The 27163-nt window shown below is 44.0% G+C and overlaps 1 protein-coding gene across 2 annotated transcripts in view; it reads right to left on the bottom strand.

Annotated features, from left to right (window-relative positions):
• Positions 1-27163, bottom strand: part of LOC139928251 (glutamate receptor ionotropic, kainate 2-like) — a 55502-nt gene that overhangs the window by 18785 nt on the left and 9554 nt on the right. Inside the window, exons 2-6 of one of the 2 annotated variants that reach the window (XM_071920730.2) lie at positions 17767-17934; positions 16662-16919; positions 13903-14084; positions 12580-12633; positions 10818-10991 (exon numbers count right to left, since the gene is read on the bottom strand). In XM_071920730.2, the coding sequence (XP_071776831.1) occupies positions 10818-10991; positions 12580-12633; positions 13903-14084; positions 16662-16919; positions 17767-17934 (836 nt within the window). Of the gene's footprint in view, positions 1-10817; positions 10992-12579; positions 12634-13902; positions 14085-16655; positions 16920-17766; positions 17935-27163 lie in introns of both variants that reach the window. The other variant, XM_071920722.2, reaches the window with a different exon arrangement.

Below are 27163 nucleotides of genomic sequence, written 5' to 3'. Positions count from 1 at the left end.
ATCCCATTCAATCTCCCATCAGCCTCTTTGTTTGAATGATTTATGTCATTCTATTAGCCTCTCCTCTGACTTAACAGCCATCCCTGGAAACATTTCCTCCATCTGTTAACTTTTGATTGCCATGATATATCAAATATTGTCTGGCTCAAACGCTTTCATATGGCGCAGATCTATTTCTACTTGCCTTTGGAGCAGAACAATTCCTAAAAATCCCTCTCTGATGGAAACAAAAAGGAGCTGACATCAAGTGGGAGAAGGAGAGATCAAGGGAGAGAAAAAAAATGGTGAAATGATGGCTCACAGCTCTGGCAGATTGCATTCAATTTAAAAACAATCCAGGAGCGATCTTGATATTTATTACAGCGCCAAAGCGCCGGTCCTGTGGGGCGTTTTAAGTGCTTTAAGTGAAACTGATCCCAAACCCCCGGGACACATAGACAGGGAGGGGAGAGGCTTTCAAACAAGACGCCCCAAACCTTTGTTCTCCATCACAAATCTTCCTCACCTCCCCTTGTCTCTCTTTCTCTCTCTCTGCTTTTGTCTCTGTCTCTGCTTTTATCCCTGGAAAGAAACCCACACAAATGTGCACAACACATCACAGAATCGATCCCCACCCTCATGCTTTCATAACAGCACCAGTACAGATAGCACTTTCTAAATTTAATGACTCACCCTCTACAGCACCTTAGATCTTCCCTTTCAGCCCTTGATGTCTGAGTTCATATTAGCGCTCTCCCTCACAAACACACGTAAATGCACACATGCATGCACTGATGAACACACACACACACACACACACACACACACACAGACAGTGACAAACCTCATCTTGCAAGCTAACCCCACTTCCCAGAGGCATGCCTCATTTGTCGTAGTTGCATGCAGTTTCCTCATTTAGAACAGGTGAACCGCAAACCCTACTGAGTTGGCTGCTGTGTGTGTGTGTGTGTGTGTGTGTGTGTGTGTGTGTGTGTGTGTGTGTGTGTGTTTATACAAATACATTCCTTTTCACTGCATCAGTATTCGCACCAGCTCTCCACCTGTGCATAATTCCATAATTCCTCTGATAATGTAGCACGCTGAAAAACGACATGCCACCCCTCTCTCTCTCTTTCCACCTCTTCTCCATCGGCCTAGCTATTCCAAACATTCCTCCAAACACACATAAACACACACACATATACCCCCCCCCCCACCCCCAGTGAAGGGAGTGTATTCCAGCGGCTAGTGTGCAGTGGCACTCCACTGTTTATACATATCATATACATCTAATTAGGCCTAATGAGATCAGTGCTGACCTGTTATTCACCCAGTATCACTAGGCTGCAGCTGCCAGGCATAGAGCAAATACACACACACACTCACATACGCACAGACATGCATGCATGCGTTCACTCGGCACACACATACACACACACATGCAAACCAGGGCATCGCTATCAGCACCACAGTCACAATGTCAGCGGGAGAGACAGAGAGAGAGAGAGAGAAGCTCATTGTTTTCTTGGAGGTGAAGTCACTCTGCCCACAGATCACAGACAGACCTGTGTGGGCTGATGATGTGATGAGGTAATTATTCGTTTCATTCCATAAATTTTCTGTGCATCTGTGTTGGTTCATATACACACTGTTGGTATTTTGGGTTACAAAACGTTGCTGTCAGATGGATATACCTTGTATAGAACCCCCTGTCCTGCAACTTTTAGCTCCATCTCCACACTTGCACTGTTGTACTCTTGAGATCAGCCCCGCTATCAACAGTTGGTACATTCTACATTGCAGTTCTCTTCTTGTAGTCTTTTCTGTATGTTTCTACACACTAAAATAACAAATGTGCAAAGCGTCTAAAAGTTTTTGCTACATAGTGTGCCAAGAGGTGAATCTCAACACCATTCGTTGCTTTGTTTAGTTGCAGAAGACATACTACTTTGCAGTCAATGGAAAATCCACTTAGCCGCTAACCACGGGAAGCTGTGGCGTACACTTCCTCTTTGGCTTCCTATTGGATTTGTTGATTTGTTCTTGAATGACTTACAGTATTCTGTCATCGTAGTTTAACAACTGAGGTAAACGGACCTACCTTGCGGAAACACTGCAAGCCAAATGTTTGTCCTTAGACCAAATGAACGACCAGGTATTTGGAAAAATGGCACGAGATTGTCAATTGAACCCTCATTGAAATCAGGGAAAGCAGTAACGCGAGAGCAAATGAATTGGAATTGGCAAAACCATGGAATTGGATAACCAACATAAGATTTCCAATTAAATCTGTGAAAGTAGCGCCTAGCCCTTAGCGGGACTACCTGCTGCGGGGAAAAAGACTTCTGCTGTTGTTCTGTTTTACTTCTGCTACTTTTTTGCCGTTAGTTCCACTAGTTTTATTTATTTATAGAGCAGTTTTTTTGACCTTGACTCCCTGTTATTCACTGCGTGTAATGATGGCAATTCAGGAATTCAGCCTATTCTGCTGTTGTGCTTACTCAAGTCATTCAAGAACTAAACTCCTCAGCAACTCCTCAACAAACTCCAATATCCAACTCCTTCAAAGTCCTCCTCACCACCTACAGAGCACTCCACAGCACAGCTCTTATATTGCCTTCCTTCTGAAACATTATTATTATCATTGTTAAGATAAGACAGTCATTAGTGATGTAAGATGAAACCATGACTTTCTGAAATTGCAGAATGTGCTTTGAACGGGTTTCATGAGGCGCCGGGTGACGACACTGAGCCAGCGCATTGAGAACTGTGTAAACTTTCGATTTCGAGCAAGCAACTGAAAAGTTGGAGTTACGAGGTTTTTTCCGCGCAAAATGCTGAAATGTGACGCGCGTGATTTATGGGGGATGTTAAAGCTGTTTCAGGCATCCTAGCAGATAAAGGGGAGCAGGCGAGAGTTTGCTCCCGTTGGCTGTGTCAGATCATTTTGGCGGGAAGAAGCCCTCGGGTGACAGCAACTCAATGTAATGCCAGCCATCTCTTTCTCTCTCTCTCTCTCTCTCTCTATCCCATTTCCTCTATCTGTCTCTTTGCTTAGCTCTCTTTCTTTCTCTCGCTCTCTCTTTCTCTCTCTCTCTCTCTCTCTGTCCCCCTACACTCTGCCACAGTCCCTCCTCCCTTCACTGCGTATATATCTCTCCCTTCCTTTCATCCCCTTTGTCTTTCTTTCAGTTGTCTTTCTGCCTTCCCTCGTTGCTCTCTACAGTATTTCACTGAGCTGTGCGTGAGCGTTGCTCAGAGCGTGGGTATTGGGGGGGGGGGGCTTTGCCATTGCCGTCTCTGTCATTTTTCTCTTTTTCTTTAGAGCGTTGGAGGTTTAATCCCTTTCTCACATTGCATTTCCACATGCTGAGGCAACAGAGCAGCCGCGTTGCTTCAATTTTCCTGAAATGAGTTTTTGTCACAGGGAACTAGGAGTGGGTTCTTGTGACGAGGACCCCTGGGTAACAGATTGCTTGATGGTGTTGGATTTATGCGAAGGCGCAGTCACAGTTTCATTGTAGATTTAAGCACAGTTTAAAGGGGGGATAAAGCTCTACGCTGAGGATTTTTTTGTTTAGGAGAGATGGTCCTGGGGGAGGGGAATAAAGAGAGAGAGAAAGACAGAGAGGGAGACTAAAAATCTATGTGATGTATTTCAGAAGAAGAGAGAGAGAGTTAGTGACCTCATCAACTATTTCAAACAGACTTTGAAAGCAAATCATTGGTTTACATGGCAAAATGGGAGAAGCAATGGAAACAGGCACAGGACTCCCCACTTGAACCTCATTTTGACTGCGATCATCACTGGAGATACTTTTTGAGATGCAGCGGGATTTTTAGAGGATTTTTTTGAAAATTTGAAGACGATGATGAGGAAATTTGTCTCCATCTTTGTTGCTCAGCGCTCATTGCTGTGGTGTTTCTGCACTGCACTTCCCAGAGATCACCTGTCAATCAAACAGTGTGTCCAGTACTGTGACGTCTTTTTCCTTGGATTTTCTATTAGTGCAGTTTGAGTTTCTGTAGGTGGCGCTCTTTTCTTTGTCTGTTCAGCCATGGTGGCTATCGCTGCTCATGCTAACTACCCAGTTCTTCTTCTATTTATTCCAAACATTCCCAGGAAAGACCTACCAGACACCGGGTGTTTAGAACAGCAAATGTAAAAGCTTTCATGAACTGGCTATAGGTTGGAGAACTATTGTGTTATACCAATCGACAGAGTAGCAAAAGTACTTATTTTTATAAAAATGTCAATGTGATGTTACTTCATGAGACAGAACGTGGGGTACATCCAAAACGACATGTCTCTAATAGTTTATCCAGTCCGACAAAAGAGGTCGGGCGAGCCTCAGAGCGGTGGCGTCCCACCAGACCCTTCAAGCGACAGCGTGCCATTGGCAGCGGCGTCCACTTCTGAGGCCACGGCCTAATTAGCACCACACTGCCTAGCCTTCATCTGATTAAGTGGCCATTTAACATGATGGCCTCCCCCCCCATATTTAATCAGCCTCCTGCTTAGGATTAGCTAAAGAGGCTAGTAGGTGCCCACTCACCACAGGCTCTTCTCCCTCGGCACTCTGCCTATAAGCTCACTTTCCAAAAACTATTGCCGCTGTTTGTACATTCGCAATTAAAAGCCTTTCGAAAAGAAGCCAAGGCATGGGTCATGATTAGAGGGTGAGTCCCTTAACTGCTGGGTGTCACTGGCATCATCCATAAACCGGAGCTGGACCCAAGAGTACAGAGTGGAGGAGGAGAGGAGGGCCGTTGGATGGCTAAACAGTTCTTAGCATTTCTCTACCATCTGGTGGTCTCTACTGTGGAGGGGAGAGAGAGAGAGAGAGAGAGAGAGAGGGAGAGAGAGAGGAAGCAGGCAGCAGGGAGTCCATACCCAATTCATACTGTAAACAACCTAGGCGGAGATAATTACATCTGGGTTGCCGCTGAACAGTGGGCAGTTTGAGTGTTTGCATGGGTTTCTCTCTGTTGCCCTTCTGCATGTGTGCGTACAACCGACCTGCTTTCCTGCACGTGTTCCTCTGCTGTTGTATTTGTCTGTTTGTGGTTATGCCTGTGTGTGTGTGTGTGTGTGAGTGAGGGAGAGATGGAGAAAGAGAGAGAGCGAGAGAGAGAGAGAATCTATATGTATCCCTATGTGTGTGTATTTCAGCTTGACTGTGTGGGAATGTGTTTTGTATGTGTGTGTATGTCTGTGTGGTTATGTGTATATGTGTGTGTACATGGATGTGTCTGCCTGTGTGAATGTGTGTAGACTCATACCTATGCCTGTGCATGTGCGTTTGCCTGTGCCTGTGTGTGTATGTGCCTTATATATAATATATATATACATGTGTGTGTTGGGGGGTGTCAGGCTCTCAGGGGACGACAGCTGATCCCAAGGGACCCCAAGGCCAGCCAATATCCATGAGCACGAGTGTGACCATGACACACACTGCTCTTGCTGCCTGCGGCGGCCTCCGGGGGCTGATTGCATGATAGTGATCAGATGATGGTTGTAGCTGCTGATTGCACAGGCTTTTATAGACCTATATAACATCAGCAGGCGCCTGCTCGCATCACTGTCGAAGAATGTCTGGTGTGTGTGTGTGTGTGTGGCTTGTCAGAGGGTGTCATTAGGGAGTCACTTCAACACAGCATTTTGTCTTTCTAACCTGCTGTTTGCCTTTTGCTCTGAATTCTCTTTCTTTTTCTCTCTTAGTGTAGAAAAAATGAAGTAAATGAGACATTAAAAAATAACGTGCTAGAGGAACCAAAGGAACCCCAAAGGGCTCATTGAGTGACTTTTTGGCAAAAAGAACAAAAAAAAAAAAAAGAATAATAAAACGATAATAAAATATTGCTGTTTTTTTATTTTTTTACTTTCTCGCTCCCTCTGCCTGTTCTCGCACACAAAAGGCTTCTGTGGACCGGGGGTGCGCTGGTGCTAATAACGTTGACGCTGTGCCAAGCCCAGCTGGTGGTGCCCGGCACAGGGCACCGAGTGTCTGCTCTCCACAGCCGCCGTCTTTAAAAGGCTCTCCTCTGCCAAGCGGGATCAGAGGGAGAGCGATCACAGAGCCCTAATGGACACGACCAACCTGTGTGGAGCTCATCCCGCGTGGATCCCGTTAGCCCCGTCCATCACACACATCCAAACGCAGTCCTATGACGCCGTAAATGGAAGGCGGGTGGGTGGTCAAAGTGCTGGGGAGCAGGTTGCCATGGCACCTGATGGAAACATTTTTTTGCTGAAGTAATTATTGATATGTGTGTGCGGTATATGTACTTGAAGGGCATTGAAATTGAATGAACACTTCCAACATAGAACTTTTTTTTTTAAAGTGCAGGGTAAGATGTAGGGAATTTTAATGGAACGTATTAGACTGCTGTTGTAAATTTCCTGTGGTTTTATACACACTGCCTTGTAATTTTATGTAATGTTTGTTGTAGTTTATGTATATTTCATCCTATTTTTGAAGAGTTGTTGTTGTATTTACAGTATATTGTACTTTTGTACAATATACTGTATATACCGTTTCTGTATATGTGGTCCCTGTAAACTTAAGAATAAAAATAAAAAGTAAACGTAGTACTGAACCACGGAAAAGGAACACTGAATCTTGCTCCCACTAACTTTTACAACCCAGTGACAGCGTTCGTCAGGCAAAATTCTATTTCCTTTATTCGATATCCTATTGACTGACTAACACCCACATTGGCCTGACACATTAAAGACGCATGATTGGTTGAAAGGTTGTGTGAATCTAGCTTGCAGGGAGAGAGAGATGCAGTGCGCCGGTATTTTCTTTCCTTTATTGGAGATGCCAGGCAGCCATGTGCCACCCACCAACAAACCCCTCCGGAGAGGCCGAACCGGAGCCAAGTCTTCCCCTTCTGAGGAGCCACCGGGCCTGGGGAACTGATTCAGACATCTCCTCTGCTGCTCAGCGTGCTTCCAGTCCCTGCATCGACTCGCCCCGCCAGCACACACACACACACACTTAGATGTAAACAGCTCCGTTCCATAGTAAAACGGCTGCACCCAGAGCATAGCTGCCACCTCACAGGTTCCTCCATCCTGCTCTCGCTCTCTCTCTCTCTCTCTCTCTCTCTCTCTCTCTCTCGCTCACCCCATTCTCTGTTTCTCTGTAAATCTCTCTCGCTAACCCCCCCTCTGCCTCTGTATCTCTCCCTCTCTCTCCCTTCCTTCCTCTCTTAATCTCTCTCCCTCAACTCTCATCCGCCTCTCACTCTCTCTCTCTCTCTCTCTCTCTCTCTCTCTCACTCTCTCTCTCTCTCTCTCACCATCTGCGTCTCCCCAAAGCCGGCTCCAGCCTTTCCCTGTGTTCTCTGTGTGGCCGAGCGCAGTGTGTTTTTACTGCTGCACCGCTTTTGAGGAGGGAGAACAAAAATGGTTTACAGCTGCATTTTGTTATGTTTTTTTTTTTTTTTTTGCGTGTGTGTTTTTTTCTTTTATTATTAACCATTATTTATCAAGGAAAAGTTTGCTGAGCGTGCATGTTCTCTCGCCACCGAAGCAATGTCTTGCTCAAGGGCATCTCGACAGCAGTCAGACAATTACTCACTCACATTTGCCGGCCTGATTTTCCTCACTGGAAGAGATTCTTTAGTTACTACTGCCCCAAATTGTTATGGTTAATATTAAGTATCTTCATTTGTCTGTGTTTGCGTTCACCTTGTGTTTCGCTAACCTGTTTTCATGGTGCGCCACGTGAGCTAAAGAAGCATTTTTCCATCATATTATCGTATCATACAAATTATCCAAACTGCTATCTTGTATGAGAGTTATTACTGAGAGACATTGTGCCTGTATTTGTATTTTGCTGGTGTCATCGGAGGACACCGAGTCCTATGTTGTGGTAATTATAGCTCAGTGAAATGATGTAGATGTAAAAATGCTTGGCCTGATGTCTCAGTGAGGGATACAACTGGGAAAGTGTAGTTTTTTCAATTAAGTCTAAGTATATACTTAGCTGAGGGAATGGGGATGTAAAAAAAATAAAATCACAACAAAGCATTACAACCAAATATCTCATTAGCTGCAGGCTACAATTACATACAAATGGGGGGGAAATGGTGCTTAGATTATAAACACAATGCCTTTCTATCTATCTATCTATCTATCTATCTCTCTATCTACCTATCTGTCTGTCTCTCTGTCTCTATCTATCTATCTAAGACAGGGGAAGAGTAAAAAAAGTGTGTGTATCTAAGGATATGTGTGATATAAACAACCACAATGTTCTCACTGCACATTAGTGAAGGAGATTATTATTCAGACATTATTTAGCTTGTTAAGGGATTTAGGTCGCCATGGTGGTCTCTATCTGCCGTTGAGCCACCTGGGGATGGAAGGTTGACAACAATTTGAACTTATAATTACTCTGGAGATAGAGTTAGTGCGGCGACACAAACAAACACACCGAGATGAGATCCCACACACATACACACACACACAAACAAACGAACCAGACTAATTAGCATCCCTGCTCTTATTATGCATCCTCCCCCTGTCAGAGATACCTCAGACAAACAGAGTTAAGAGGCAGGGACGGAGCGTGTTTGCGGCTGCTGGGCCGCCTGGGCCCGAGCGAGGGGCTTCTCATTATGCGGCGTTCCCCGAGACAACACTCGGCCTCACCCGGGGCACCAAGTGTCACTGTGATTATACAGTGCCCCTGCATTAATGCAAGCCCGGTAGCGTGAAGGAAACATCGCATGTTCCTCTGAATGCTCGTTACTCCTCCTCCGCCTCCCCCCCCGTCTCTCCTGCCCGTCCTCTTCATCCCCCCCTCTCCTGCCACCCCCTTTTCACCCTCCCACCCCCCTCCTCCCTCCTCCTATCTCAGTCAATCAATCCTTCATGACACCACAAGGTGACACGGCCGGCGTTGTCATGGTAACCATCGCTATACACAACTGTTGCCTGGTCACCGAGCGCAAACAAGCCCAGAGCCCAGCGAGGCTTCTGTGCTGCGGAGAATAAGAACAAGGTGTGAGAGAGGGAGAGAGAGAAAAAAGAGGAGGGGGGGTTGGAAGGTCATACTGCTGCGGACCTTCCTCGGTTTAATTTAATGATTTCAGCCCAGAGCGGTGTAGGACAAATGTGTCGCAAATCTACACAAATCTGTTACCCCCTAAACATATTTGAGCTACAACGAAAGCAAATATTATTTTAAGCCATTTGTTTAAAAAAAAAAAAAAAAAAAAAAAAGTAGATACAGGATGTATTCCACTCACCAGCAGAATTGTTTTTCCGCTATGCGCTCATGCCATCATCATACCATTCTAATCATGATATATTTATTTTCATCGTCCTATCTTTTCACTTCAGTCATTATAAGGAATCCTCTTAGTGTGGAACACTCCAAAGAGGAAAATACATCACTGCTGGGATTTATAAATAGAGCGCGCTAATGAAGTAGTTTATCAAGCTTGCATGAGCCTTTGGACATATTATTTATTATTTAACGATGGTTCTAGTCCAGCGAGATATGTCAATATGTAGTATGAGGATCTGACAAAATGATTCATGCCATGCTAATTAATCAATTCAACATCCTCCATATCCATATCCATTAATTTCCGGCAGAGAAAAAAAAATCATCAAGTGACGTTTAACCTCTTTGTGCGTTGCATTAATATTTTTACATACATAACTGCTTTGCTTGTTTTTGTGCTTATTATAAGCACCATGGGGGAGAAAGAATAAACATACTATTGCTTGAGGGAAATAAGACATGATATTTTTCAGTTTACAGCAATGTGTATATTTCTGGCAAGACATCAGAGCAAACTGTAAGATATATATACACACATGGCTTCATTTAGGTAAATATAGCCAAATACTTTGAATTCCATAATTGATTGTGTGTTTTAACTTTTGATCGTGTTTAAGAATGGATGAAGGCAGTGATTGACATGCAAATAGGGACAATGCACTGGGTTTGTGAAAGGCATGTCTAATTCAAAGGCTTATCTTCCAGTCTTTGATGCAAAGACACTTCTCTCATTACACACTTCTCAGACTCTTGATATGCTCTAAGATTTTAAACCTAGCAACAAGAAAGACAAACCAAATGAAAGAGGGGAGCAAAGGCATTTGTCTGCAAGGAAAGTGTTGTGTGTGTGTGTGTGTGTGTGTGTGTGTGTGTGTGTGTGTGGGGGGGGGGGGGTTGGAGTAAATTGGCTGTTTGCAACAACAGATCCAGAAAGGGACCTTGAATGACCATGCCGAGCTCAAAATCCTTTTTTCACTTTCAAATCACCTCATCGCATGCTTTTTTGGACGGCATCCTAAAAAACCAAGGCCATAATTTCCATCCAATTTTCTCCCTCTCTCTGCATGCACGCTGACAGATTGTCATATTTTGGCCATGCTCCCAGAGGAGAGCTGCGAGAGGCGGGAGGGCAGATAAACGGCCATTACCATTCACACCGGCTCATTACTGAGCGTTTAGACCCAGGAGCTACAACCCCAAAGCTCCACACAGAGGGCTGCCGCACCGCTCCCATGCCAACCCCAACAACAACTGGTACTCACACACACTACTCTTAAACTACCGCATATATCAAAGCATTGACTTATTTACTCACTATTTATTTACTCACTGTCATCTAGCTTTATAAAGGTCATTCTATATAAACACTTAGCGAAAGTGCCTGCGGCACAAAAAAAAACGCCACAGGTGCTGTTGTATAATGTATGGCTTCCGATTGATTTGGTCATTGAGACACGCGGGAGCGAAGCACCACTATAAACGTGTTTTTGCATGCACAGCATAACATAAGCAGCATAAGTGGTTCAGGCCTACCGTCATGAATCCATCCAGCAGGCCTGAGTCTGGTTTGGGCGGGGCTTGTAGCCGCTCCATGGACCACTTCTCAATGATGGACGACACCTGAGAGTTTTCTGTGTTGAGGATGCGGAAGCCGGTCATGTTGACTCCACTGTAGCGATACGGTTCCATGTCCAGGGCAAAGAGGTCCTGCAAGTATAAAGACACATTTATTAATCCTTTGTAAGTTATTTATTAAGAAAACAATGAGTGTTTTATAGTCAGATTTACCCTGATGGAAGTCTAACTGTGCATGAGCTAGGAGGAAATAATGAATTGCCCATCGTTGCTTGTGGACTGCTTACTTTGCACCTGCCCTCGCCTGTAATAAATTAGGGTGGCATTTGAGGGGCAGATTGAGCAAGAGAAGTGCGAGCGGAAGGGTACATTTGAAGGTATTTCAGGAGTCATTTTATCTCGTGCTGAGGCAGTGGCCTTGATTAAGGCGAGGCTCTCAAGGTTACAGGCAGGCTTTTGGTGGACTGCCATCTATCATCTGGAAGTGAAAGGACACCCCGATTGTCCTGCGTGCAGCCCGTCTGGCGTCTGACCAGGCACACGTCTCTGGGATGCAACTACGCTGTTGACAGAGGGACGGGGGTGCCATGGTCAATGTTTGCCGCCGCGCTCTGAAGGCAACATGGCTCGGTACCAGTATACAGCAGCTTTGGCGAGTACGGCGGCCTCTGTGCTGCCAAACACTGGCTGATGTTAAAGTAGGCATGTTTCCAGCGTGGCGAGCAGCAGCATGCCACCGAAACAGGCCTGTAATCGGCATTCTCCTTCCTTTCGCAATGACATACCCGCTGTCACCCGCTCCCCTTTCCTCTCACAACCAAGCCAGGTCTCTATGTTGGGCGCACAACGGATAGCCGCATCACATCCTGCGTATTGGTAAATGTCTTGTTTTTTTCAGGTCAGTTTTCTCCGACCTTTCCCTCAGCCTCTTCCTTTGTGCTCCAAACAACACAGTGTGCCATTTGTTTGTTGGGCCCATAATGGACCAAATGGGTGACAGCCTCATCTGCTCAGGGCTATTATCCCAGCTCTCAGTCTTCTTTCCTCCGGGCTCGGTGAAGATGTGATGCTTTTCACCCAGAGTGTACGGCAAGCAATCTTTGTAGTGGCTAGATCAAAGAACTTTGGAGAACTTCAATCGCTGCCAGAGTCAGAATAAAATATAGCCAACTGCTTTTGTTTTCCTGTGATGTATACTTAGGCTTACGGACAGCCAATTGGGGCAAAAAGGGTGGTGCGGAATTCGGAAAATAAGCACTAAGTCAAACTTTCTCAACTGATACTTCAGAATACTTCAGAGTACAGAATTTATAGACTCAATTTATTATTGACATGAAAAACGGTCAGCTTCATATGCCCATGTTTCTCAAACCGTCAGCACAAAGTTGGGCTGCAGGTTTCAAAACACGATGAGAGCAATAGTATATTTTTCTTAGACTGGGCCCTGGGTGAGACTTATTCAAATTTATTTTCAGAGTAGAAACATTTAAAGAACCTCAGTACCATGCTTTGATAGATGGGAATAATTGAATGTTTGTCCTGCAACAAGCAGAAGAGGTGTGAATTAAGATAGCCTGACACTGAAAAAAAAAATCTTTTCAAACCGCGCACATTGTCAACCGACTGGATAATGCTGAACAAACAATGTAATACAAAGCATACTGTATAATCAAATGTTGCATTATAAGTCAACATGCCATACAAGTGGCAGGTTACTCACCAGTGTAGTGAAAATATAATGGTAGTATTCTGTCATCATACCCATGGCCAAAGCCTACAGGGAGAAAAGAACAGCAGCTACAGACAAGTGATAACTCAAAAAAACAAACAAACACAGACAGGGATAAATAACTTAACAAGCTTATTTTTTATTCATTCTATTTCTTTATTTATCCTTTATTATCTGATACTGACATCTCTCTCCTGGTCAGGAAGGCAGCAGACAAAAAAATTTAATATTTCACATTAAAACCTGACAAATGAATGTAAAATATGCATTAATAAAAGCAATACGGCACATTCTTACAAGAGCTGAAAAGAGAAGCAGGAGCCTTATTTGCCTGTTTTGAAAGGGATGTTTTAAATAGGTATTTTTCACACAAAATGTGTTGTTTGTCTTGATATGATTTTATTTCACAGCTCCCTCTGTATGTGAACAGGCACACAAAGTAAACAGAAAAAAAAAGATTTCCAAATTCTTCATGTTATTTTCTATCGGGAGTGTTTGTAGTCAGTAATGCCAGAACAATGTTGAAATTCTAATTTTATTCCAAAGCTTGAGCCAGCACAATGATCTACACATCCAGTGTTTTGGCAGTAGTCTTCAGGAATGTGCTGGAATGAGCGCCCAATGGAGCTACTGACATATATAAGATCTTGTTATACCAGGTATTCACCATTAGTAACCATTCTTGTTATTTTCCAAGCTGTATAGACTATTGAAAAGCTGCGATACACTTGTGAAAAGACCTGAAATTCAATAGGATCCCCTACAGTTCTCATAAATAATGTGCTCCTGTTAAATGAATTTAACATGCCTGTGAGCAGAATTAGACTTTCTAATTAAAAAACCTTTATTGTGCAATGGAGAGCATCCATTATGACGGGTCAGTAATAGAGATCTAATATTCTATAAAGAGATAAAAGATGCACACGGTAGAAATTAGGTATCCGAGTCAGATGGATTGGTGCTTAAAGAGGGAGTAATAAAGGGAAGGTAATGAGCTTATTGTTTTAGTATGTATACATAATACATGAACTAAGTATTGAGTCTGTGATTCTATAAGGTGGAATTATGGAAATTCTGGGACTGCAGTCAATTCATTTTTAATTCAGGGAGTGGATTTAAATTCAAATACTGCAAAACATCTGGAATGATAAGGTCACCCATCCATCCTGTTGACAAATAATGGAGATGAATGCTGCAGTTGCTGTTCACGTATTGAATAGATTTTTAAAAATGAATTATCCCCCAACTTTGGTACTGGCAAAGAAAACTAACAAGCTACCACGGCTCGTAAGACAGACTCAGGTGGGTTCAAACCTGTTTCAGTATCCAGGCGGCCATCTCATGTCCACAATCAAAGATCACATGGAACTCTTTTGCCTTCTTCATCTCCTTCAGAAGTGGCTTGGCGTCCTTGGTCTCCGCGGGCAGCTGCCGGATCTTCAAACGAATGTTGTATCGCGACGGAGCCTTGATCAGCTCCTGCAATCGGATGAGACCTGCGGACAGAGATGACGAAACACTGAAGAGGAATTTTAAAGATGCAGCGACAGGGAGGGTTTCATCTATCACCATTTTGAAGCATCTGTGATGCTGAGGAGGCCATGAAACCGAACTGGATTCAGGTTTTCTCAGCAGAAAAAGCCTCATATGCATGGCTTCCTAATCCATAGTCTATTGATCCTCCTACTCACGCTTGGCAAGCGAACATAGAGCGCTACAGACCCATCAAGCCGAATTTAACACCAACCCAACACAATGCATTCTTTGATACGGAAAGCACGAAAAAGCAAGAACCTCAGCACCCTCCTACAGAAACTTCACATCCCACAGATGCCTCCAAAATGTTGATTCACTCCAGTCTTCACTGCGCCGCATAGTAGCGCGGAATAGGTTCAATTTTATCGTGATGGAAAGCCGAGGTCAATCCTGCCTCTCCTGTCCCTCTCTCTCACACACTTCAGATGTGCTCTGATGAGAAAGGCTCTGTTTGCCCGGCTTGTACTTCCCCCCGGGGAGCCCGCCGCCGCCGTCGCATATTGAGCTACAATCTTCACCTTTCATTTCTCGACCACGCGCTCAGGTAGAAAGCTCTCCAGGAGATGCTGTGATGAGATTACAATGAGTTTCTCCCTCAGCGGAGAACTTCAGAGTCCAGGGATGAAAGAGGCTGGATTGATGGGAGAGATGATTACTTGTCATGGGTATAAAAATGGATGGAGCGAGGGCGGGTTGAGAGGGAGCTGGAGACAGATAGGATTTTTTTCTTCTTTTTTTTTTCTTTTGTAGAACCACTTTAAGATGGCTCAGCCTATTTTTTTCATTTTTTTTTTTTATTTTGAAATGAAGTGCTGTGTGAGCAGTTTAATGGTCTTACTGTGAGTGGGTCCGGGTCTCCCCGAGGCCTGTGGAAAGATTGGTGTGAAATAGGAACGTGCGGGTCTTGTTGTGGAAAGTACCATTGTGGGGAGGCATTCTGAAGCTCCTACAGCTTCCCTCAGGTAATCCCAATAGATCCCCACTCCGGGGCCACGTCTCCCTCTCCCTGTTTTTGTTCGCGCTGACACTTTGGGAGGTGTTAAGCGAAAAAAAAAAAAAAAAAAAGAGATTCTGTCAGGGGAGCTCAGCGTTTGGGAAACACTGTCAGCGTAGATGTTTGTGGGCTCTGGCTAATGCCTTCAGACTTCCCCCCCCCGGATCCTCTAACGGCTGTGTGTGAATATTTTATCCCCTCCGATAGTTTTTCCTGCCAGCCGTCAGATAGGCTCCAATCAGCGGCGCGGGGCCCTGGAGCATAAAGCTGTGTGATTACAGCCAGGGTGGGAGGGAAGGTGGGCGGGGGGAGCGGGTGGTGGTGGTGGTGGTGGTGGGGGGGGGGTATATGCAGCTACTTCTCACACCGACTGTCACACGTTCATGGAGTCAGGTGTGTTACGGCGGAAACGCTCCCCAGAGGTGGCTCCCTGTCTGACAGAGCGAGGTGAGAGGTCGCCTTTTAAGAGGACCTCTGGCTTCTCATCAGGACAGCTGCTGGGAAATCAGAGCGTCGAGGTGCCGAGCCGGAAGGTGTGTGGGGGTGGGGTGGGGGGGGGGGAAGCAGAGGTCAAGGAGATGAGTCAGAATAAAGCGGCGAGCGGGACGAGTCACCGCGATCTCATCCAAGGTTAATGCGCGGTCACTGGCGTTTCGCGGGAGTGGCTGCAGCAGACATGTGAATAGAGAGCGAGGATTTTCGGAGGGACCGAAAGCCTCGGAAAACATCTAAAAAGTCCGCCAGTTGACAAAAGGAACACCTTAAGAGGGTTCAGATCAGCAGTCAGAGCCACAATTTAGCATATCAACTAAAAGACAAAAATTCATTTGTTCAGAGTGGGGAGTGAATTCATTATGCGACTTGTCAAACATTTAAACCCCATCTCCACTCTGTCTAATTTACTTACATTAAGTTGTCAACCACATCATTGCCAAATAGCTCATAAATGGCGGAAGAGCATTTTGAAAATTGTTATCTTTTCTCTTGAGTCATTCCACTCCACCTCATAAAAATATCACAGCACTACGGCTGAAATATCACTCCTCTTTTTAAAATGCATATCATGAGCCACTCCGCAAAGTCACAGGATAGAGCAGTGCGGCACACAGACACATTTGATAGCCACCCTCAGAAATCGAGTGTCTCTGTCTCTGTGTCTCTGTTATTAATGGCCGCTGTCAGCCCCCACATACAATAATTCTGCATGGCATTAATCTGAAGAGACACCGGGTCATTCTGGGTAATGTGGTTCTCTTTTTTTTCTCGACGCTGTTGCTCGGTCTCATGGAAGACTGACATGGGCAGCACCTGGAGGACTGACGCAGAACACTAAGCTATTGATTTCTGAATTAAGTTGACAGGTTACAAAGCTCTCACTGAACTCACTGAGGAAAAATTGCTGTTTTTTTCAAGTTCAGCAGATGCCTCCTCTCTTTCTGCACATTTTAGGGTGTAGCGCTTGCAATTCACTATAAAAAAAAAACCCAACTACTCCAACCCACCACCACTGTAAGATGAAGACAGACAGCGACTGTACCTGTACCTGTGCTGTCGTCATAGACCACGGTGACCGTCCGCCACTTGAAGAAGTGCACCAGGTCGAGGATGGCTCTGCTGAGGGAGGAGAAGTCGGGGTACAGGCTGACGTAGTACGAGTCCCGGTTGTCGGACACCTGATGCTTCCACTTGGTCTGGACGTGCGGCACGCCCAGGGCATTGCAGATGGACTGGACCGCATTGGCCGACGAGCTGTGCGAGGGGCCGAAGATGGCCGCCACCCCCAGGGAGAGCTGGTCACACGCTGGTGGGACAGCGAGGGAGAGAAGAGATTTTTACAGTTCAAAAACACCCACCCACGCACAGTATGCCACCCTAAAACCAACAATAAGTAACCAAAACAACAGATACTCTATAATGATCACAACCCAACAGATAATCAGAATAAATGCTATTGTTATGGTGTGGACACAATGTAAGGCATTTGTCAATTAAAGCTTTGTTTGAAGGCTTTGCCATCATGAGTCATTGAATTTCTGACAAACTCTGACATTATAGCAATTGAATGGGTCAGTTAGTAGCCTATTCGCAAAAATGTCTTGGCATTTGTTTAACCTTCACAGAGGTTTGGGCAACACAGATAGTGTCAGTGTTCAGATAGTGTCAGTCACAGAAAAGTATACTAAATTGACACTCAGCTACTTTTCCATGATTATCTCAAACCTCTGACACTTTGTATTGATCAATGTGACTCACAAATCCTGTACTCCACAGTTTAAAATAAACACTAAGATTTTTTTGCAAATTGCGGAAACACCTTGTAACTGAATCTTGGTGTTTTTTAGATTTTCTTACTTGTATTACAAGCTTACATAGTCATTTATATGTTGAGTAAGTTTCATGAGCATTGTATCCTTGAAACCTGTTAAAATCTCATTGTAAAATTTCCCCAAATTATGGTTGTCAATGACAAATACAGTCTTTTCTTCATTCCTGAAAAACTGTTTTTTCCTACTAAACTAAACGGATTTCATCTGACAGTGAAACACTATTTGACCCGGGTCTGATGAAGTATGAAGAAAGCACTCAGCGAGATCTAACAGGGAGGCTGAGGTGCCGCTGAACTCCCCCCTCCGCACCGCCTGACTCACCTTTCCTGGAGGCCTCAAAGCTGTCGAAGATGTTTATTCTCTGGATGTCATAGGTAAGTGTGGTGTTGGGGAGCAGGGTGCGGTTCCTGTTGATTGTGTTCAAGGCAAATTTAAAGGCTAGTTCCTCTGCTCCGGAGGGGCCGCTCTCAATGGATTCAAATATTCCCCCTGCGGGTCGAGAGAAAAGAAGCAGCAGAGAACAAGAGTTTTTAATAGTCGCTTCCTCCTCCTGTAATTGCAATAGATTCCTCAACACAGGTGACATTCAAGCAGCCGGATGATCGATACGATGCGGGCAATCGCAGCTCAAGCAGTGCTACCTTTCAGTATTTGCACTCTCAGGACACTATTGTGCTTTTTCACTTCATACAGCTCAGTCATATGACATGAAATTGATTCACAGTGTGGATTGGGCGTGCGTATCTCAGCTGATTTGCATTCCGTGGTAGTCGTCTGTGTAATTAAAGGCAATTAGTTGGGTAGTGAGGTGAGTTCAGGGGTGGCTGCCCTTCTTTAACTCCCTCGCTCAGCCTTGACACAAAGGTCCGCTCCTCCATTTTGTCCCATTGATTTCAGCGAGGCTCAAATGAGAGGAGGTCGAGAAAAAACAAACAAGAATGGAGAAAAGACAATAAGGCGAGCAAGGGAAGGGAGAGAGAGAGAGAGAGAGTAAGAGGAGAAAACAGAAAAAGATAAAGGGAGAGGGCAAAAGAGAGCAAGAGAGAGATAGAGGCAGGGAAAGGGAAGGCAAGGATGGGTGGGCATTCTCATTCATTTGAGCAGTAAGCCAATCAAGTTAGAAATTAAGAAGAGAACATCACCGCTGAACAAAACACCAATTCTCTGGGAAATTATTCGTCACTCTCAAAAACAAAAGCTCTCGAAAGCTCAAATTCTCCCCTTTTATTTCTGCATCCTACTGCAGCGTTATGTCTTTGTTTGTTTGTCTGATTTTTAATGGGAGGGCATCCTTGAGTAGCATGCTGTGCCTGCCTGGGAGATCGTTACCTTTCAGCTGCATGAGTCACACCTCATGATGCTCGTTAATTGACAAAGTTACAAAGTAAAAACTTAGAAGTAAAAACACCATGAATACAGATAATCCACGCTGTTTCACTGCCACACTGAAGCCAGACAACATAGTTACCACCACGATAAAGGTGTTGTCAGCTTAGAACAACCCCCTTCGGACTTGTTAATTATTTAGCTCTGAACAAAACTGATTAAGGTTCCAGATGTTCCACCTATGGTGCTCAGAATCCGAAATGAAGGAGGAAGAAAGGCCGCCGTTTAAATCTACCGCTGCCACACCGCCTCGTTTCCAGGATATGTCTAGACGTGATTTAGCTGAATTACATTTACACCTGGCAGAAAAAATGCATGTCAGTGAAATTTGATTCCTCCTTGCCTCGCAAAGCACAGATTGCCATGCACATCGCTTCTTCTCATAAAATTTACATGGCAAAAATTGACAGGGAACACCTCGTTTTGTTTGTTTCCCATCCACACGTATTATTGCATGACAATCCATTTTTGACAAACAGCTACGTTGCTACCCAAGCTGCCTGATTTATTTCCACTTACATTGTACATCTACATACATGAATTGGAGACACATTGCATTTCCACTTTGTTGTTAATGTGGTCAGATGTGTCTGACCACCTCCAGAGATGGTTTGTATGATCAGATTTTTAATGCATCTTTGGAGAATTTATGCGTTTTTGCCCTATCCAAATACAATGTTCCTTGCTGCAGCTGCTGTAGGATACTGTAGTGTAGTATAGTGACTGTTCACAAAGAATATTTCTTTGTCAAACAGTTGAAACCGCTCTAGAGCCAGGCAGATACTCTGAAAATAAACAAATAAAAACAAAAAGCAAACCCACATTCCAAAACCTAGTACACCTCTGAGAATGGACTAAATCCTGAGAAAGCTTTACAGAATCAAACTTAAAAGAGAATGAATGAGGGAGGGGGGAAAAAAAAGAAGAAGATGAAAGAGTGCTGAGAGCAGCGCTGAGAAACACTCGGAGACGCGAGCCGAGTTCAGGAGTCCATCCGCACGGCTCCCATCATCTCGAAGGACCGAGTCAGTTTGGCAAAATCCAAACTGAGAAAAAGTTTAAAGCCTGTTTATTGATTCAATTACAGAGAGCGAGAGAAAGTGAGACTGAAAGAGGGGGGGGGGGGGGGGGGGGGGGACAGAGAGAGTGAAGCATTGAAAAAGAGTGGCGAGAGAGCTGTACAGTAACAGACACAGCAGCTATAAATAGTGCCTGGCTGGAGCAGGGACTGGTGCAGGAGGGCGAGGAAGATGTCACCAGCTTAGCGAAGCAAGCTTTATCACTGTCACCATGGCACAGCAACATGTTTTGTTTTCATACTTGACTCCATGGTATTTCTGCTTTACGATAAAATACAGCAGAGAATGAGTGAAGGTTGTCTGCAGTGTAAGATGAAGAGATCTGCTCCAACTCGCCAAGGCACTAGCACATAGTTTGTGACCTATAGTAATGAGGTTTCAGTGGGTTAGTCCTCCTGCTTGCACCCTAATGCGATTAGAACATGTTGCTGTTCATGGCGTTTCATATTACCCAAACGGCACACTAATCTGCAAAAGAACAGATACCCCGAGAATCGTACCGTAAAAGATGATAGAAATCATGTCAGTCTGACCTAATAGATAATTATTACACCGTTGCCCCGAGGGAGCGGGCCGAGCTCCGCTGGCCTGCTGAGTGAGTCTGAAAATGAGCATGAGGGAATTAACTTATGCTCATCAGTGTATGGCTTAGATATGCCGGCTTTAAAAAAAATCACACACCTTTTAGGACACTGAAGAGCAGAAGCATATTGGAATAAGTCCACAAAGGGTCATATTGAAGAGTTTAGTTCCATAGTGAGATGTCAAGCATTTGAAAAAAGTGACTCCTATATTCTTACAAAATGATAGCACAAAATAGAACAAATGTTTCTTTTATGCTTTTTTAGAGGGTAGCAGGTGACTTAAAGCAATATTCCACTTAGTTTTAATATGGAGGTTATTTGGCACTTGACCGCCATGAAAACCAGAACATAAAGTACTCATCAAGGTTGGATGCAGCTGGACGAGTTTGTAGCATTCTGATTTTTCCTTCCCGTTCATTTGAATGAGGCCACGAAAATAGACTGAAAACTGACATTTAATACGTTTGACAGACTGGATCCTCAGTGTTGTAGACGCTGAACGATGAACCTCAGTTAAACATTTATTCCCAAACTGGACATTTATCATTTTGGAAATGAACTCCTCACATGTTGAGGCTTAAGACTTGCATGAACATGCGCAGGGTATAATTAAAATTTTGCTAAATAGAGCCCTTTCTTCTGCCATCCATGTACCCAGCCTCCTGTCTCTACATGGTGTTGTGGTCCGACTGATTGCAGGTGCGTGAGTTACAGCTGAGATAATCAGTGTGTGTGTGAATTATAGAGCCCCCATCATCGGGACCGGTGTGAATTATAGAGAGAATGAAAGCTCTGAGTGAGTTATGGGCTGGATAATCACTATGAGGAGAAAACAGGCCCGCTGATCTGAGTGTCTGTATGTGTGTGTGTGTGTGTGTGTGTGTGTGTGTGTGATTGAGCAGAAAGTGAAAATGAAAGTGCAGGGTGACAGGGTGGGAGGGTTGGCTCCTCTATGCAAATTGCAGTCCCTTTTAATGTTTATTCACAATTAATCAAGTGCATATTGGATTGAACATTATACAGTAGCTTGGTCATCAGCTTAATCTCCTGTAGAAATGAAGGCAATTTGAAATAGTGCACCAGTCGCCGATTGTGACACTTCCTATAAATAGAAATCATCTCTCTCTTAGAAGCTACATTTCAAACGCAGCAGGCGAAGCAGATCTTTATCTAATTTGAAATTCAAGTATAGGTGAGCAAAATGTGAATCAGTTTCAATGAATTCTATTTCATGTGCATGAAAACTGCTCACACACTGCACTGAATATAGATTAAAGAATTTGGTATTTAGTGTTTCTATGCTTTCATGTTTGTTTTGACAGTCATTTTTCATTCAGTGTGTGTGCCAGCAGGGAGTCTCTCTTTACTACCAAGAGAAAAGAGGGTTAATTACCGGACGATGAGCGAAAATACAATTAGCTCTATCCACTCAAGGATGCACTTGTAGCAAGGGAGATGGGAGTCAGATACGTTGCCATGGCGACTCATGCATCTATGCTATGGCTGTGAGGCATCGGCAGTTTTGGAATCGCAGCGGCTGATTGGTGGAGGGAGGGCGTTGTGATAGTGCGGGCGGCCTGTCTCTGTGACTAATGGCCAGCGGTGCAGCTGCAGGATGGCGGCGGGGCTGTAGGGTGGGTGCCATGGCAACAGCCGAGCAAACCCTGTCGCTAGGGCAGGTGGCCCAGGTACGCACACGCAGACGCTCAGGCTGTGAGGGGCTCCACCCACCGCACCCCCACCCCCCCTTCCCCCCTTGGCCTGTTTTTTGTCTCCCTCCTTCTCCTTGAACTGGTGGGGATCGCCGCTCTGAGCCATTAGGAGTGAGGAACGGCCGGCGGTGATGGAAGCGCTCCGTAAATATCCCCGAAATTCCCGACGGGAGCGCTCCCTGACATGTTTGCCGGTGAATGGGACTTGATGCATGATGGCCCGCGGAGAGGCACCGCCCCTGGTCATTAATCTGAAGCTCCCCTCGCGGTGGACTGACCTTCCTGCACTGAGCAAGGGCCAATCCTCGCTCTGCCTGAAGGCCCCCGGGGAGCTGACCCAGGCATGGGATACATCAACTGACCGGGATGCTAGTCAGTGGTATGATATCACAAAAACAAGCCGTCATAAATAAAGCCTGCACAAAATTCACCTGCAAGATACAAATAAAGATGCTGTAGAATAGAATAGAGTTGAAATCACTGAAGGGAAATTTAGTTGTCATACAGCATGAAATGTCCAAGGTGTCACATGACGAAGGATCCACAATCCAACACAATCAATAAATCAATCAATCACTTTGTATGTTATGCAAACAGCTATTTCTGTGAATCAAAATGAAAGCGGCCTATTATGTGAACCACTGTTAAGCAGCTATTTATTTGACCAGGCTTGTTGTTTGTTTCCTCAGAATAGAATCAGTCTACATTGTCACTCTAAAGCCTCTTGACAGTGGACTGGAGTGTCACCTGCCAGTGCTGGACGCTAAGCCTCAGGCGGACTCACACACACACACACACACACACACACACACGCATGCACAGAGATTGAGCCTAAACAAGCCTGTCAGGTAAGAGACAACTAAGTCCAGGGAAACTGTGACTGATGTGAGAATTTAAAACCCACGCCTGTGGCATTCAGAGACACATAAGTTCACTTACACTCAGGGTAATAATTAGCTCTACCACTGCCAAAAGATTAATCTCATCAATCTCCTATAATGAGCTCACACACACACACACACTCTCCTCAGTTAGAAATGTGTGTCACCAACCCCCGACTCTGACCCAGCACCAAAATGGCAAACCAGCGATCATACACCATGCATTAATACTGAGCGCTGGCAACAGATGTGCTAATTTGCCAGGCTCTCGCTATTCATAATAATGTGCCAGGCTCCTCTCCTCAGAATATGTGCTAATTTGCGAGGACTCATTGTGGATGTGCTAAACTACCGGCTGACATTTTGTGTGCTAATTTGTCAAGCAGGGACCCCTTTTGGTACTAATTGTGCCAAACTGTGAGTACGCTTCCACAGGCCTTGAATTGCTGAAGTCCCAAGTGAGTTGTGTCTCCTCGCAGTTTCCTACCTCTCCGCTGCTCTCAAATTGCTAATGCAACTGAAAAGAAATACCAACTACAGTGGAAATAAGATGTATAAGCGCACACGCACACAAGCACACACACACACACACGGACACAAATTTCACAGACATACAGGCTCTTGCTCTTGAGATTAGAAGAGCTACTTAAAGAAACATAGGAACACAACTACAGTCAACGACTATGATGTTTTGGAGTATCATCACACACGCGCACACACCTACACACACACACACACACACACACACACATGCACGCACGAACGCGCTACAAAAATAAAGGCCTGCACTTGAGATTAAAATAGCTACTTACAGAAACATAGGAACACAGCTAGAGTCAACTATGATGATATTTTGGAGTATTAGAAAGAGCTAGTGCACAGAGAAAGACATATTTCACAGCATTACCATGTATCCTGCAATAACAGCTGAGGTATAAACACACGCACACACACACACACACACACACACACACACACACACACACAAACAAAAACTGCTCTTGAGTTTAACATACCTACTTAGACAAATATAGAAACACGGTGAGAGGGAAGTACTATGATGTTTCGGAGTATCAGTACACACACACAGACACAGACACACACACACACACACACACACATACACACACATTCAGGATAAGCTTTTCAACGTAACATATGAAAGATTTCATTCCAAAATGCTGCATCAATATTGTAAAAACACAGATGATTCTATCCTCAAAAACATAACCGCCTTAAGTAAAGGTCTTAAGGTAACTGAAGTATTTAATAATATCCTTTTCTTTCATACCAGCAATCATTTTTCAAGAGGAGGCTTCGGTTTTTGAAAATGATGGATATCTCATTTTGGAATGAAACTCTTCATACGCCATTTATCACATCCCATTTGGGGCATGCTTTCATCCAAAACACCTTACAACACCTTGAATTCATATATTTATAGCATGGGAAATGCAGGCAGTGTTGTGCTGGTAGTTAGTGCCATGATCTACCCATTGAACTACACAGGACCACGTTTATATGCATCTTCATATCCCGATCACAAATATCTCTGTACACAATATTCAGAATATTACCATGGAAACAGAACTTAAACATAGATAACAAACACAGTCAATTGGGATAAGCATGCCTCAGTATAATATACTGAGGCATATAATAGCAATATGAGCTGATCTGGGTCAGGATGTAAATGTAATCAATGAATGTGACATTTGCATATGAGAAATAACACTGCACTGTCGTGAACGTTTGTCACACATGACAAGTTCACCATTAACATAAATCATCATAATGAAGATTTGCCATTTATTTATGATGTATATGGCAGCTGTGGCATGGAAACATCATATTTCCAAAACATAATCATTTCAGGAAATGAAAGAAAAGAAAGAAAAAAGAAAACAATCTTATCATTAGATTGACATCCATGCATTTTGGAGCTGATACAATGGCTTTTGAATAGGTTTCATAAGCCCTGGAGCCATGACACTTGCTATTCCCATAAAAGATCATATAAATTCTAAGCAAAAAAACATGAAAATCCCCCAAAACTGCAGTCAGGAGGTTGTAAAGTTCAAGTAAATACACGAAAATCCCCAAAACTGCTGTCAGGAGGTTTTTCCACCACAGAAGAAAATATGAGCTTTGGGTCTGGTACACAGGCCATGGGGACTGAGCAGGCCCAGTTATTGAACAGAATGCTTTCTAATACTCCATCCCTCACCCGTCTTTGTCACTTCTCTCTCTCTCTGTGTCTCTGTTCCCTTCTGTCTATTCTCCATCTTTTCTCCCTTTTCTCTGTCAAACACACACACGGCCACACACACACACACACACACACACACACACAGCGCTTCTCTCTCCTAGAGTACGTCTCATGGTGGCCTCGGCAGGTGACAGATGGCGACCTCACAACGCTGCTCACTGTAAACCGAGTTTTAATCAAGCCTAAGCACGTGTGAGAGATGCTAATTATCCACTGCAGGCTAGGAGAGGCATGAGTCCAGCCTAGCGAGGAATGTGACTGTGTCTGTGCCTGTGTGTGTGTGTGTGTGTGTGTGTCTACCATTTTCCCTAGTGCGATAAAACCCATTAGGGCGTTATGTCCGTTTTACATCTCTCTATGGCATCGTAGCTGAGGAGTGTGAGTGAGTCAGGATGGACTGGGTGTCTCTAGGCTCCCTGGAGTCTCCAGCCCTAAAGCATTACCAGTCAGCAAAATAAATATAGATGAGCACTTGACTAACAGTGTAATCTTTTAGTCTCAAAAAGAACATCGCTGAAACTTATACAGTGGGATTCCCAGCTGTTTTCCAGCATTAGTTACATTTACAGTTTATTTAAAACTCTATCTGGAGGGACTTAAAATGAGCCTGATGGTAGAATGAGCTGATATTACATCTTCAACATGCATTTAACATACATTATATGCAGTTGACCTTGGTGTAAAGTGAAAAAAAAAATGTTCAATTTATGTTGCAATTAGGTCGCAGCAAATGATATGAGAGTCTATCTCCCTCTTCGCTCCCTTCGCTCTCATTTTAATTCTCGCTGTTCTCCTTGCTCATCAAAATGGCCCCGTATTACACTCTCCTCCATTGTCATTTTGAACAAAGTGACTGTAAAATTAGACTTGCTTTCTTGTCGAAGGGCAGACGTTATCTCCAGCCAGAGTCAAAGGTCAAGAATTAATTCAGGAGACGGCGCTTTAATGTTCACAGCTCAGCTGTTGTATAAGAGGCAGGGTGAGGGAGGAAAAGATGACATGTAATAGGATTTCAGTAATCTGATTACACAAATTGGAAACTCTAAGTCTTTACAGTTACTGGAAAAAAGGCAAACACTGTAATAAATTTACAGATGCTTGCAGCTGATTACTTTTGGGAGAAAAGTCATTTTGATGGTTAGATTACAGACACTAAAAAAGAATTGTTAGTCAAACGCACATCATCTTTTTTGGTGCTGCGTTGAGATGAAATCTAATAAAAAGTGTGTAGAGCCCACACACTATGCTCCAATCGCACCTTCATTTAATACAATTACAATGTATGTTTTTTCCTATACTTTTCCCTACTTTTTCTACATTTACTGTTTAGGGTTAGAGGGAGTGTCAGTCACCACTCCTCCCACTAGTTAACACCTCAAGGCCATGATCAGTGGATACAGCTGGAGTTTCATTCATATCGACATCTGACGCAGACCCAGTAGGGTTGAAACGTCGTCTATGTAATCGTATTAAATACCATTGGAGCCTAGTGTGCTGGGTTCTACGCTTCGCTTTTTATTAGATTACAAACGCTAACAATTCCTTACACAACTTGAAATAATGTTTGAATGATTTTCTTTCAATTGGAATAAATTGTCAGTTTAATGTCATAGTCAAGGGATTTTGGAGGCAAAATCCATAAAGTAATGACAAGTAATGACATTCTCAGTTTGAGAATCCTAATGGATTATGTTACTGAGTAATCTGTAACAATGAGATGCACGCAGAGAAGCAGGGGAGAATAGAGCAGCATAGATAATGATTATTATTATCAGCTAGGTAATGGTAATGAAGGGGAAATGCTGTC

The sequence above is a fragment of the Centroberyx gerrardi genome, chromosome 18, assembly GCF_048128805.1.
Source record: "Centroberyx gerrardi isolate f3 chromosome 18, fCenGer3.hap1.cur.20231027, whole genome shotgun sequence".
In the NCBI taxonomy this organism is placed as follows: domain Eukaryota; kingdom Metazoa; phylum Chordata; class Actinopteri; order Beryciformes; family Berycidae; genus Centroberyx; species Centroberyx gerrardi.
Note: the sequence above shows the minus strand (reverse complement) of the source record. Positions and strands in the feature narration are given on the sequence as shown.